General features: G+C 37.4%; 1 protein-coding gene across 2 annotated transcripts in view; it reads right to left on the bottom strand.

Moving 5' to 3' along the window:
- The window catches only part of VIT (vitrin), a 48,870-nt gene that overhangs the window by 19,876 nt on the left and 14,313 nt on the right, over nt 1–14,681 (bottom strand). Inside the window, exons 2-6 of one of the 2 annotated variants that reach the window (XM_081940032.1) lie at nt 8,177–8,249; nt 7,813–7,878; nt 5,584–5,740; nt 4,215–4,348; nt 707–781 (exon numbers count right to left, since the gene is read on the bottom strand). In XM_081940032.1, coding sequence (XP_081796158.1) covers nt 707–781; nt 4,215–4,348; nt 5,584–5,740; nt 7,813–7,878; nt 8,177–8,210 — 466 coding nt within the window. In that variant the 5' untranslated portion in view covers nt 8,211–8,249. The remainder of the gene's footprint in view (nt 1–706; nt 782–4,214; nt 4,349–5,583; nt 5,741–7,812; nt 7,879–8,176; nt 8,250–14,681) is intronic. The other variant, XM_081940033.1, reaches the window with a different exon arrangement.

The raw sequence follows: 14,681 nt of genomic DNA, 5'->3' as shown, positions 1-14,681 counted from the left end.
CATGCAGGGTAAACATGTGTGCATGTGTCGGGGATGGGACACCTGCACGGGGGGCACTCGCATTGCATTTTGGGGCCTTGCACCTCATTTGGGGCCTGGAAAGCCGCCTGCCCCAACCTGGAAGCCAAAAATGGGCAAGGGGCAGACGGAATGCATGCATGGGGTTCCGGGGAGCACGGGGGTCACACATGCATGTCGGGGGGTGCATGTGAGGGGCTCGCGCACACATGTGGGGGCACACAGGTGGGTAGCGCACATGATGACAAAAAGGTTAGTCATCATTGACATAGGGTATCCTTGAAGCCACAAAATTATTAAAAGCACATTCCTAGAAACAAGATCCTGTATCTTTGCCACATGAGTTGGGTCCAGGCCTTGATGTTGAGAGTAAGATGCTGATCCTACATTTGCAGCTGTAAGGTATGAGGAAAGGCAGAGCAACATAAATCCTTGAATTTTATTTCTCACGGCATAAATTCTAATCAGTTATTCATTGCACTATAATTTTTTAAAAAAAACCTTCTTAAGCCATGTTAAGTGATGAATACAGAAAAGAGCATTAAAGAAACATTTATAATATTATACTTGTATAAATTAGCATGGTTACAAATTGATCCTGCTCCAGTTCTTAATGCAAGTAACCACAACATGAATATATACATGGGGAAACAATAATATACACTCTAGCAGAAAATCCATCACTTGCCTTTAGTGACTGTGCTTTCAGAAGACGAATAGGTCAGAGTTGATGGGTACTGCACACCTCTTTTGGGCTTGCCTTCTAAAAAAAAACCACGAATAGCTTTATATTAATAACTTAAATAACAAGGGGGGGAACTGTTTTAGGATTGTTAATGTGACTTTTCTTGTGCATTTTTATTTAATTTTCTGGTTCTCCCTCAATAAATATAGCTTTACGGAATTTAATGACTAAAAGCAAAGCCTTTAACATCCTATTTTTTCAGATGTTTCAATTGGTTTCTTTGCATTATTTTCTTCAATCCTCTCTATATCTGGAACCAGAAAGATTTCATTTTGATCATATATATTATGTATAGCTATAGATCTTGATATATATTAATTAAATGTGGTCTGTATATACTGTATGTATACACACAGACACACATTGGATAACATAATCATCATATAACCTCATCATCATCATCATAGATAATATAGATCTATGGACCTACTAAATATTCATCAGCCACACTGATTTGCTGCCCCCTACCTCTTCACCAGATTGGTACATTTGAATGGGAGCTGTTTTATGGACCTTCTCATTTTCTAAAGTGGTGGTTACGTAATGTTTTTATATTCTTTTAACCATCTGTTATTATCACGAGAAAGCCAAAAATAAAAGTCAATTTGCTGGAGACAGTTTACTAAATGTGCCTACTGCACTATTTTTTATTTATTTTTTAATATGGAAACAAAAAATAGTCACATGCTTGTTTCAATTTTCTAAATTCATCTGGAAGGCACTCATCATCTCCAAAGTTAGGCTTAATATTTGGAAATGTTTTGTCTTGAATACTGAACTCATACAGTCTTAATTTAACTCCCAATTTGTTTGTTTAAGAAAGCTCAGCCACAGATTTGATATGGATGATATGCTATGCCAATGCTATGATTTCTCATCATAGCTTATTATAAGTTATTTTATCTTTACTATGATCTGGCATAGTTAAGTAAAAGTAAAAGTGTGACTAAAAGTCTGATTTTAGAAAGATAAAAATGAACTAGGATCTAGATAAATTAGAAATAAGATTTTGGAATTAATTACAAAGATTATTTTTCTGCGGGAAAATGCTTTTGTTTTGATTTAAAAAAAACAGATTTGAAAAATTGGACACTATTGGTGTTAGAGGAAACTAAATATTTCAATTAAAGGAGAAGTATATTTAAACTAGATTTACAATTATGAAACCAAATATTCTAACATTAGACATATTGAAGGATGTTTTGAATAATATACTCAGAAGTTAATTATAATAGTGTGTGCCTCTATAAATAGACTATGTTCAAAAGTTGTTATGGAAGAAGAAGAAGTTCTACCTGATAAGAGTGGGACTGAATTGAAAGTGGATTTTTAAATGGCATGGAAAAAGATGTTATACAAATGAAGAAAAGAAACCAGCTAATACTTTAATAATTAAAAGTGATCAATGAATTAATTAAAAACAAATCAAGAGAACAACCTTGGGTTTTTTTCTACAATGGATTTACAAAGAGGATTGTTAAAGTTTTTAAAACTCTGATTAGAAGGAATAAAGAAAAAAGAAAAAGAAATTATGTTCTATGAAATTATTTTAATGAAGATTTAGAAACAAAGGGAATGAATATAAAGTTGGTCTATTTTATCAAGGTTAAAATGGATATTTTGTTATCTTTGGTAACCCTCTGATAACCATTAATGGGCTTTTGGACTGAAATAATGATGATTTATCTTTGGTAACCCTCTGATAACCATTAATGGGCTTTTGGACTGAAATAATGATGATTTATAGATTTGTTTATAGATAAGAGATGAGATACTAAAAGAAGAAATTGTTTATTCTAGTTTAAGAGAAGATGATAAGTTACTAAAATTATTTATATTTGTGTGAAAAAGTTAAGAAATCATATATAGATTCTTTACTATATTGTTATTTTCTTTCTTTTCTCTTTTTTCCTTTTTCCTCTTTCTTTTCTGCACCTTCTACTATTTCTTTTTATTTTTCCACCTTTTATTTGTTTTTACTGTTATAACTATAATTTATAACTATAAATTATAATGAGAACCAAGCAGGCATCCCTGAGATACCTACACAACTATTCCATTTCTCCACAGAGATAAAAAGAATACTCTCTGTCTTCTCCACCTTCCCAACTTCAGCGCTCCATCTCTGCTGGAAACACCATTCAGTATAGTGCTTTTGGGATCCACTTTAGCATTTGCCATTTGATTAGGGATATGTATACAGATATACTGCAATCCTTAAAACAAGAATACCTTATCCTGTTGTTAGTAGTGGTTAGAGTTGTATTGAATAGAGGTTAAATGCTGTCTAGGAAATGAAAAAATGAGTCTCATGGCCCTAATCTTTCTAAAATGTCATAAAAGGGAAAAACAATTACATTCATTCTTGAGTGATTACTGTGTAGCATTTAATTGCAGTGACGTGCGGTGAGGTTTATGGCTGGTGAGGCACTGACACAGTGGTGGATTTCAAATATTTTTAGACTTGTGGACTTCAACTCCCAGAATTCCACAGCCAGGCATGCTCAGTTCTGATTTAAAACGACAGCATTTGTTTTTCTTCTTTGCGAAATAAATTTCCTTTTTTCATTTTCTTTTTCTTCTCCCTTCCCCTCCTTCCTCCCTCTCTCCCTTCCTCCCCCTCTCTCAAACACACACACACAGAAATTGGATTGGACTATCTCTCCTACCCCCTTCCCTCTCTCACTACTCTCAAACAAACACAAACACACACAAAAGTTGGATTGGATATCTTTTCCAGTGGCTTGAAAGCAGCTCCTCTGCCATTCCTCCCACTCCCCTGCTGCCTTCCCTAAACACCTCCACCATTGCAAATGCAGCCTGCTGTCTGGGTGGAAAATGCCTGGAACGCAATAAAGCCCACCCACCCACTCACCTCCTGCTGGCAGGCTGGGGTGAGAGGAGAGGCAGAAAAGGCGAAGGGGAGCCGATCCGAGCCTTCCAAAAGAAAGAGGCTGGGGGAAAGTGTGTGTGCTACAGCATGGCTCTTTGCCTGACTTCCATGGATGACTCTGCTTAACTGTTTAAAAAAAGCCTCTAAAAAGCGCCCTCTACTATGAGGCAGGAGAACTGTGTGCCTCCCCTACGTCAGGATGTTTTAGCTTTTTAACCCTTGTTTAACTCTGCTCGAGTGATCATAAAAGTCAGACTAGAGGAGGCATGCAGTTCTCCTGCCTCATAGTAGAGGGCGCTTTTTTAGAGGCTTTTTTAAACAGTTAGGCAGTCATTCACGGTGAGGCAGCAGCTAGCTAGCCTCACATCAGCACTCGCCTTTTCCCTTTTACATTTTTTTTCTTCTCATGATGAGGGCGGTGAGGCTGTGCCTCCCCTGACTGCACATCACTGTTTAATTGCTACCTTTCACATCAGAGTTTCTCAGAGTTTCTTATGTTTTTAAATATTGAGAAATGACATATAGAAAGAGGAAGGGGAAAGGAAGGAAGAAATTTACCTGAAAGTATGAAGGATTCCCTCCATCGTGGTAATGAAAGTGAGCGGATTCCATTGGAAAAAGTGCCCTTGTACCCAGATTGACCAGCAACTTTTTGAACTAAGACTTTTCCTCCAGAGTTGTCAATAATTCCACTGTAAAAATAACATATTAATGTCATGAGTACATTGTTAACTTACCAGAGCTCTAAGTGATCATTGAATTACAAGCTCAATACATATAAATTCAGTCCACTTGGAAGACCTGTTTCCAGCCCTTTCCTTTATGTGGAATCAGTTGTGGGTTCTGGCAGCCACTACTGCTGGTTCGTTCAGGGATGTGCCATGCGCACGCACATGCTTCATGCACTCTACGCATGCATGCACAGTACAACAAAAATTGCTCTGTGCAGGTGCAGAAGCAAAAACAAGATGGCGGTGCCATAGGTGCCGCTGGGAGAACTGGTTTGGGGGCGTATCAGGCCTGGGTTGCTGTCAGTTTCAGCGACCCAGGCCGCCAAACTACTACCTGTTCGGCCGAACTGGTCCGAACCGGTAGGAACCCACCACTATGTGGAACATTATTACATCATCTTCAAAAGCTTCATTGAAATCAGGGAGTGACATCATGGTGTTCTAGATTGCTATGGCACATATGATTTTTCAGACAGCCTCCACATGATTCTAATATTAATTGTTTTTTTGAACTGGGTTTGTCCTTCTTTCAAGTGCACCCAATTGCTTATTAACTCCGCTGTTCAAGCCTGAATCCATTTGACAAAGGACTTGATAATTCTAAGCCTAAGAATAATTCTATAGTCAGAATATATCAAAATGAAACTCTCTGTTCTAAGTATTAGTAGACATTTAGATAAGTTAAGCCTAATGTGTAAGAAGATGGTTCTGTGGTTTCCTAAAAGATATCTTCTACCCTGGCATTTCCAAAAAGTTCTGGTTGATCCTATCCCGGAGGGTCTATTATCATTTCCCAGTATAAAAATGGGGAAATATCTATTTTTATCTCTGCAATTTTCTCAAATCTACAAATATTTCCCTTATAAATCCATGCCCTTTAAAACATTTTGCAAAAGTTGCCCTTTTGCTCATTAAGTGGAATTAAAGAAGACCTATTTTCCATCTTCTAAATATACATTAGGATACAATAACCTGAACTCTACTCTCAATCATTGTTTTTATAGGTTTGACTATAGGCTACCTTTTTTCCCCTAATCTTATTTTTCCTATCTTTTGGGAGTTATACAAAATTTTTGGTGAGGAAAAAGGAAACACACCCTGTTCTGACTCTTACATTCATTGCTAGTATTGAGCATGCTGATATTTTTCTTTTTGATTTTGGATGCTATTTTGAATTAAAGATCAGTTCTGCTGACCTGTGAATAGCAGCAGCACAAACACTGGAAAAAGAGGCATAGATATCAGTGCCATAAACCCGATATTTAACATCCTGACATCCCAAGGGGCACTTAGCAATAAATTCTGGGTTGATGATCTTTGCAGCTTTGATGGCACACTCAATCTGTGGAACAGCTGTGAAGATAAAAGTTGAATGTTATGCTTTAGTATAATCTGACACAAACGCTTTTCAGAAAACAAAGTAATGCTAGCAATTGGGTCTCTTATTCATGTGCTTTTATGCCAGTTTTAAAATATTCATATATTCAGCACTGATCCCTTAATCCTTAAAAATGAAAAATAATAAAACTGCCAACTGCCGGATATCTCCAAGGAGTTTACTCTTTCACACCCCAGTTCCAAATTGCCTAATATTCATTGGAATAAAGTAATCATCACATCCATATTATTGATTTCACATCAAAACAATAATATTTGAAATATGCATTTAATTCTATATATAACTGCTATAATCTAGCAATTTGGTATAAATTATTCAGATCTTTTAGCTTTTCAGATACTTTGGGATTTCAACACCCAAAATTTCATGCTATTAGCTTAGGAATTCAAAGAATTGCCATCCAAGCATATCTGGAAGATTCTAGGCTCTAGATTATTACAGAAATATGAGCAAAGTCTTCATATAAACAATTTTTCAAATTTTCAAGTGAAAACACTAATGTGCAGAAGATATTCAGGATCCAAGTTGGATCAGTCACTGGGTCCAGAGGTTTAGTTTTCCAAGTGTTTGGATTGGTGTTGGAACCCAAGTTCTCTCTACCAGTTCTCTGTAACTTCTCTAACTCCTCTCTAGCAAAATACTCAATTGATGAAAGTTTGAAAGATTTAGCAAAGTTGCCAGAGTTCAGATATGTTGCTGTTGATTATGATTTTAAGCCTATATCACTGTACAATGCAGCACCTGGAAATGTTAAGCCCTGGTTAATTCAGATTGCTGGCTTTCCATGATTTCTGGCAATGGTTTTTCCAAACTAGCTAGGGATATTGAGATTGAACATGAGATCTTCAAGATGCAAACTATATGTTCTGCCATTAAATTATGACTGCATCACTACATGTAGAAGATGTTCTATCTTTATCCTTCCAAATATAATGTTGAATAACTGCCTGTAGACTAATTGACATATAGATTAGGGCCTATGTGATTTATAGTCTTTCTAATGTTGATATTTATATAGATAAGAAAAGTTGAGGTGATTTTTACCCTTTTCTCTTTCAGATGTGCTGACAATTTAGGAGTTGCCAGAAATAACATTCCATTTCCTACATTTGGCATTACTTTCAGCCTAGCATTGCTTCATAATTAAACCATCAGTTCCATGCATATATTTATTGACTCTACTGCACAAGATCAGGCCACTTTGTATTACATCCTTCTTCCTTCTCTTAGCAGTTATTTGTCTTTCTTCTTTCATTTTATACATTAATTCATGCTTTTTGCCATGTACACTCTCACACAAACTGAAATTTTCTATATGCCATAATTGTTAACAGATGAGCCCTTGAATATTCACTGCATCAGTAATGGCTTTATTCTACCAATGGTAAGTAAAGCCTTTGTGGTTCCAATAAATTTTCCAACAAGCAAACTCAATTGGGGAAGTTGGATATGTTTAAAACCCATATGATTCACTTAATAACCACAGCATTTGCTTAACAACTGGTTGTAAAATTGGGTTCAGTCACATGATGACTAATTTAACAATTGAATTGCTTAGTGACCAAGATTCTGGTCCCAATTGTCACCATATGTTGAGGATTACCTGTAGTGAATGGTGCTGTTGTACTTTAAATTTGAAAATAAAATTTCTTCCCCCATCCCTTGCCCAGCCTCATCTTGTCATGTGTCTTTATTTTGCTCATAATTATTACATCTTTCCTGAACGCGAAATAATATTATTTACTCTGAAGGGAGAAACAAGAAGCATCTGGCACACGAAAAGAGTTTCGGAATAAATGATGCATTAGACACAAAATCAGCATGCAGCAGTCTGGACAGGAGTGGGAAAGAGTTTAAGTGGGAATAGCTTAGCTGAGAATTATGATTACTGTTAATGGAAGATATTGGAGGCTACATCATTTGTACAGAACGTGTATTCTTGGAGACAGTTTTCCAATATCTTCACAAAAGAAATAATGGAGAGTCTAAACTGAGATTATACATTTACATCGTTTTGTTTACTTACATTGTTTGGATTTCCTGTTCCTCTTTGTAGTTTCTTTAGTAGCATATACACAAATCAGCGGCAAAACTAAGACAAAATAGATAAGTGTAAAAAAATGTACAATACCCATTAAAAATTCATGGGCTGAATGATATTCTGGGATTATTTATGGCGCTCTTTCAATTCTCTAAGTGAAATAATAAGATTTTCTATTAATGTTGTCATTGTCTCAGATTTTTTTTAATGTTTGATTTTCACATTTTCTGATGTTACTACTTTAATTACAATTTTTCAGAGACTCTCTGACATTATCTGCCTGATTTAATTTTATCTAAAATTATGGGGTAACAAATAAAGCCGAGATTAAAAAATAGAATGCACTTACCAAAAACTACTGCAACTGCTGTTATTCTCTTCATGCTAAGAGAAACTGGACCTTAGAATTATAACAGAATTCACTGTAAAACAGAAATCCATTTTAAAAAGAATTGTATTTATTTATTTGCTTGCTTCAGTTTTGAAGTTATCCAATTGCACAGCACATCAGTGGGGTTTACAGATTCAACAAAATATTGACGAGAAAAAGAAGGCAGTTGGTTAGAAAACAAAGCCAAGCAGCCAATGCTTATCCTGGTTCAGAACCTAGAAGACCTTAGGCAGTTTGCAAAAAGTTGAAAGGATGGAAACGCTTCAAATCATTCCACAAACATGAACGATCATTAAAAAGGCATACTTCCTAGGTCAGTGATGGCAAACCTACGGCACACGTGGCCAGCTTAGTTCACCCTTTTTAAAAGCCATTTTCACCCTCCCCAGGCTCCAGAGGCTCTATAGGAGCCTGGGGAGGGCGAAAACAGCTTCCCCCGCCCCCCGGACGCCCTCCAGAGGCGTCAGGGAAGCCTCCAGACAGTCCCTGAAGCCTTCAGAGTGCTCAAAACGATCCTCCAAGCAAACCGGCACTTCCAGTTTGCTCGGAAGATCGTTTTGAGTGCTCCGAAGGCTTCAGGGACTGTCTGGAGGCTTCCCTGACGCCTCTGGAGGGCGTCCGGGGGGCGGAGGAGGCTGTTTTCGCCCTCCCCAGGCTCCTATAAAGCCTCTGGAGCCTGGGGAGGGTCAAAAAAGCATGTAAAGATGGGGGGAGCGCCTGTAGTGCGCGCATGTGCACTGGGGCTCGTGCATTGCATTATGGGTGCGGCACACCCGCACACGACCCCCCTGCGCTCACCCCACTTATGGCACGCGAGCCAAAAAAGGTTCGCCATCGCTGTCCTAGGTCCTGTAAAATGACATTGCTTAATGGATGGCACCCAGAACCACTAATCCCATAGTGCAGCAATGGCGAACCTTTTTTGGACAAGTTTCAAGCAAGTATTTAAATTTACTTTTTGCTAGTCTATGTATTACAAGCAAGCCTTTTTGATCAGAATACTTTTCAATGGAACCAGTGCTCTGCAGGATACAGAAGTAAGAAGCGAGAGAAAGACAAGGAAAAAAGCATATATTTAATAGCCAAAGCCAGACAATAATGTGGAAACTTCTTTCTGAAGTTTATGTTTTCCAAAAAGGTGGATTAAGAAACCAGAAAATAAAGGAAGGACAAGAAGACAATTGGGGGAAAGCTGATAAAAAGAGAGGCAGGAGGAAAAAATAGAGATAGAAGAGAAAAGGGGGAGGGAAATTTAATAAAAATCAGGCCAGGAAGAAGAAACAGATATAAGTGTAGAATAAAGTCAGCTGAATATTTTATAGGCTGGGAAAAAAGCATCTGGAATGTTAATCAGCTAACTGGTCTCTACCTACATCCTATGCCTGGTTTGAACAGAATTTCTCCCTATCTCGTTGGCTTTGCTCTTTTTTCCCCACTTATTTTCCACTTTGTTTTTGAAAACATGACATTCCTTTATGCCAGGGACCAGATATGCATGCCAGATGATGGGATTTGGAAAAGAAAGCATCTGGATTAGCAGAACAAATTACAACTGATGGGATGTGTACAAACACTAAGCCAAAGTCAAAGAAATCAGATTATATTAAGGCTACCGTATAGACCCAATGAAACCTGGCTGGTCACAAGATGTTGGCCAAGAATGTTTTCAGCAACTAGTGGTTTGTCTGACTTTTGCAATCTAGATTATGACTGTGTGACATGCAAACATAGCCAATAGTTATGCCATGATGGGATGAAGAGAGATGCTGACATTTTCACAGTGTTGATGCTTTATTAATTAAGTCTGCTTGAATAACTCGAAGCTAAATTATACAATGAACAACTAAGAGAAGTAGTCATACTTAGCCTAATGAAGAGAAGGCTTGGCAGAGACCTGACAGCAGACTCCTGACTTGGGCAGGAAGTGGACTAGAAGATCTCCAAGATTCCTTCCAGCCCTATGATTCTATTAAGTTGCATAACTTGATCTAGATTCTGGTGGATTCATTTGGTTGGTGGTTGAATGTAAGTTTTATTAGGGACTAGATGTTGCTTATTATTTATTATTTTAAATAGCCTATTTATTGTATTGTGTTTTTATTTTGTTTGCCACCAACAGTTCATTCTGACAGATGGGAAGCAATGAAATTTGTTTAAGAAATAAGTAAATAAATAAACAAACAAATAGATTTCAATTCTATCTTACATATGTTGGCTGAGATTTTATCTTCAAATTATAACTAAATGCATTTTATTCATTAATAGTGTGTCTAAATAATTTATATTGTGTCTAAAAGTTATGACATAAATAATGTTAATTAGCATTCACCTTTCTGTTTTATGCATGATTATGTCTGCCATGTCAATATATTATAACTATAATATGTTTGGAGCAGATCATGCATACTTTTTTGAAAGAGGATGGTGGGAATTAAACATCTGTGGAAGAAAAAATGCTAGCTAGGACTTTATGATCTATTTTGTTTCTCTTATACAATAAATATTGAAATCCAATAAAATGTTATGTTCTTACTTGCTCTTCATATCTCACATCCCAATTAAAATAGACATTTCTAGAATTTCAAAGATCATGTCACCTCTGCTCAGGTTACTTTAACTACCTCAGCAATCCCTAAATTTTAGAATGACCTTCTCCAAACAGGTAACCTTAAAATGGACTTAAATCCTCAATTTACCAAGCAGCTTGACCAATGAGAGATACTGAGAGTATCTACTGAGATACTTGTAGTTCTAGTCCTAAAAATAACTGGAGGGCATAAATGAAAGCAGATGTAGATTGTGTGAAACCATAGAGATTCAAACAATGGGTGACCCATAAATCCTCTCATGTGAAATTCCCTTAGAACCTAGAATGGTTGTCATTTTAAATAGAAGCTATTTCTAGCTTCCATCATGGCACCATATATACCGACTCATTTTTTTTTCTTTCCTAAAATAAGATGGGGAAATTTCCTTTGAGGAACATTTGAAGAAAATAACTCTTTCAAGCCACACCAAATAACCATCCATTTAAAGCATAGTATTATTTGCAGACTGACTTTTGTTATTCTCTTTGATGAAGCTGCAGAATTAAAGAGTTTCTATCAATAAATTGCTTAATCATAGTCCTCATGCACATTTTAGAAGTGCAGGTTTTCAGTGCTTGATTCCGCTTGTGGATTATATGGGCAAACAGAAATTCTTCATGTGCCATTATGGGATTAACCTGGCCAATCTAAGTGGTTTCTTACCACTAATCTGCAGAAATCAGCTCACACACAGTTTCTTTTTTACTTCAATCCTCTCAACAGGTTGTTGGTATATTTACTGCAGTAAGAGCATAGCAAACATTAAGGGGTTTATGATGTTTTAAAAATGAACTGAGGAGTGGTTAATGGCAAACACTGTTATATGCAGCATTTCACTGATGAACTAGAGATAAAATGGTTTACCTTTTGACCCAGGGATCTGCCCAGGAAACAAAGGCAACCACCCATATATCATGCCTGCCAGGGCTTGAAAATACTTTTTAAAGTTGTGCAACATACATAGATTATACGGAAATGATCCTGGGAATTCCAAGTTGTCAGGAATCTTATCTTAAATCCTGTCATGGACAACTTTAAATAAATATTGGCACTTTATATACATAGAATAAAGGAGGAGTTTCCTCAAATCCTTGTGGACCTTGTATGTTGCATTCAGCAAGACCACAATGGTGCAGAAAAAAAACATATGTGGAAAATAGCATTTCAATTGTTCCACTTTATCCCTACTGTTTCACTGAAATGTATACGCTAGGAGTGCCTGCTATTTGAAAGATCATAACTGTCTCATTTCCCCTCCAGTTAATTCAATCTTAATTTAAATACCTATATTGCTATTAGAGGACTCTCTAAAAGCATTTTTCTCCAGGCAATGAAGATTTAGTGAATCTCTCTCTCTCTCTCTCTCCCTCTCTCTCTCTCTCTCTCTCTCTCTCTCTCTCTCTCTCTCTCTCTCTCTCTCTCTCTCTCTCTCTCTTTCTCTCTTGATTTGATAAAACAGAACAAAGAAATGCATTGCTTTGATTTACCATACTCTTTGCCATTTTACTTTGGCACGACCTCAAGGATGTCTAACAAAGTTTAGAAACAAAGCAGACTAAAACAATAAAACAGGGAACAAATGATGGGGAAAGAGATGTGTGTTTATCAAGATTATTTAAACACTAAGAGGATAAGGGTGCAATCCAATTCCACCAAGCTTCAGGGACTACCTTATTCAGAAAGAATATTTTCTCTCCATCCTTTGTGACCTTCTAGGATGTGTCCTCAGTATCCCACACACCATAGGAAGTTAGATTGGGACTCAAAGATAGCACTTTTCCCTGCCCCAACCCTATGGAAGACCTTGTGCCAGTCCTACACTTCTTGAATTTCTGAAGACAGTAAAAACCATACTTTTTTTATTTCCAAATGTTTTTCATTGGATGTCTTCTAGCAATATTCCCTGAGTTATGCATGCCATGGGGTTTTAAGTTGCAGGATTGATGACCTATTGATAATGTATTGTACACCACCTTGAATCTTGGAAGAAAGCAGTATAAAAACATAATGAATAAATTCTAAGGGAGTGTGTTCCATAGCTTGGAGCAATGTACAAGAAAGGTATTTCCCATAAGCCAGAAAACAACCTCTGAAGGAGCATAATCAAAAGGACTTCTCTATATATTTAGCAACCCAGGTGGTTTAGTAATAAAAAGAGTGATCCATGTGATTCTCAGGCCTTAAGAATGTTAGGCCGAAATACCAATGCATGATAATATAGGTAATATATTATCCTTGTACTTTGTATTGGCTAGCAGCTTAAGTTCCCTGTTTTTTGAATCCATAGCATAGTTCATATACCAAGATGAAACATGGTTTATTTGTAGAGACATCTTGTTATCCTTTGTGTGACCTGATTCACTCCTCCATTTCCTAGATCATGATAAATATAGCCCATCATTATGTCCAAATTAGGTAAGCTATGATTACGTAAGTCATCAGTTTGTTTCTGAGCCACAACTGGAAACCTATTTTAACCTGTGGTTTCCAGTTCTGGGTGCATAGCAAACAATACCTTAGAGAAATTGCTCTTTGGGATTCAGATTGAATGGCAAGCTATATTTATCATGAACCATGAAATGAGGGATGAATGTAGAATGCACAATGAATGAGCCGCTTGAGTGGCTTTAAAGACCAAGCCGTATATTGGCCATGATAATAAATTCAATAATTAAGGTACAACTGCACCCAATTCATCACTAGCAAATCAAGTCAGATCCTGTTCCTCTGGGCCAACTACTTCTTATATGTACTACTGATTTTTACTTCTGTATAAATTTGTTTATCAAAAAGTAAATTTGACTTATTTCAGTGGGTTTTTTTAAATTATCTGAGTAGATAAATAAGCATTAAGAAAAAGTTCTGGTTAAGAGATCATTGTTGAAGCAATCTTTTCCCACCTGACCTGGACTCTCTTTTGGTGAATCTCCTTTCAATACCACTTATAGTTCCTGCCACAGCATAACAGCAGTGGAGAAAAATTATTATGCCTCCTCTGAGGAGCTTTTAGAGAGCTGCTGATCAGTTCCTAGAGGACTGTCATCATGAAGCTGTGACCTATGGAAAATTTGCATTACCATTTTGTTTGAGAGCTTAGTTAAGGACCCATATATACTGGCCTGTTTTTACAATTGTAGTAGAGATGACCCTGCAGCTCCTGCTCAGCTTCTCAAGTCTACTAAATTTCCTACACAAAATGTTTCATAGCAATGTGCAGTTTACTATCTTGTTTCCATCATTTCACGTAAGGATAAGTACTGTGTTTTCCCCAAAATAAGATCCGGTCTTATATTATTTTGGCCACCAAAAAAGGCACCAGGCCTTATTTTTGGTGGGGTCTAATTACTGACTCAACTCGTGGTGGCAGCACCAACAGCCCTGCTCAGCAGAAGCCCGCTGCCAGCCCACTTCTTCTGCAGCTCGCATGCATCACCCCCTGGCTTCCATTTCACCTTCAGAGGCCTTCTGAAAAGCCATCTGCAGCTGATAACAAGGCTCCAGATTGATCAATCCGGGCCTTGTTTCTTGGTTGCAGAGGACTTTCTGGAAGGCCTCTGATGGCAAAACGGAGGGTGGGGGCAATGTGTGCGAGCGGTGGCAAGCGGCCACAGAAGAAGTGGGCCTGCAAGGTGAGGCAGGTGTTGGGGCCTGGTAAGTAGGGCAGCTCCACCCCCTCACCTTAGCTTAATTTTTACCTGTGTACCTTGACCCACCCCCTGCACCCCAGAGTGGGTGGGATGTTAATTAGGGCTTATTTTGGAAGTAGGTCTTATATTGGGTACAAATGTAAAAATGAAGATAGGACTTACTTTTGGGGAAACATAGGACATATTTTCAGGGAAACATGGAAGTCAAAGGTAAGATGATGCATGGGT

The sequence above is a fragment of the Natrix helvetica genome (assembly GCF_964273705.1).
Source record: "Natrix helvetica genome assembly, chromosome: 2".
Lineage (NCBI taxonomy): Eukaryota > Metazoa > Chordata > Lepidosauria > Squamata > Natricidae > Natrix > Natrix helvetica.
This window is presented reverse-complemented; position numbering and strand designations above follow the sequence as displayed.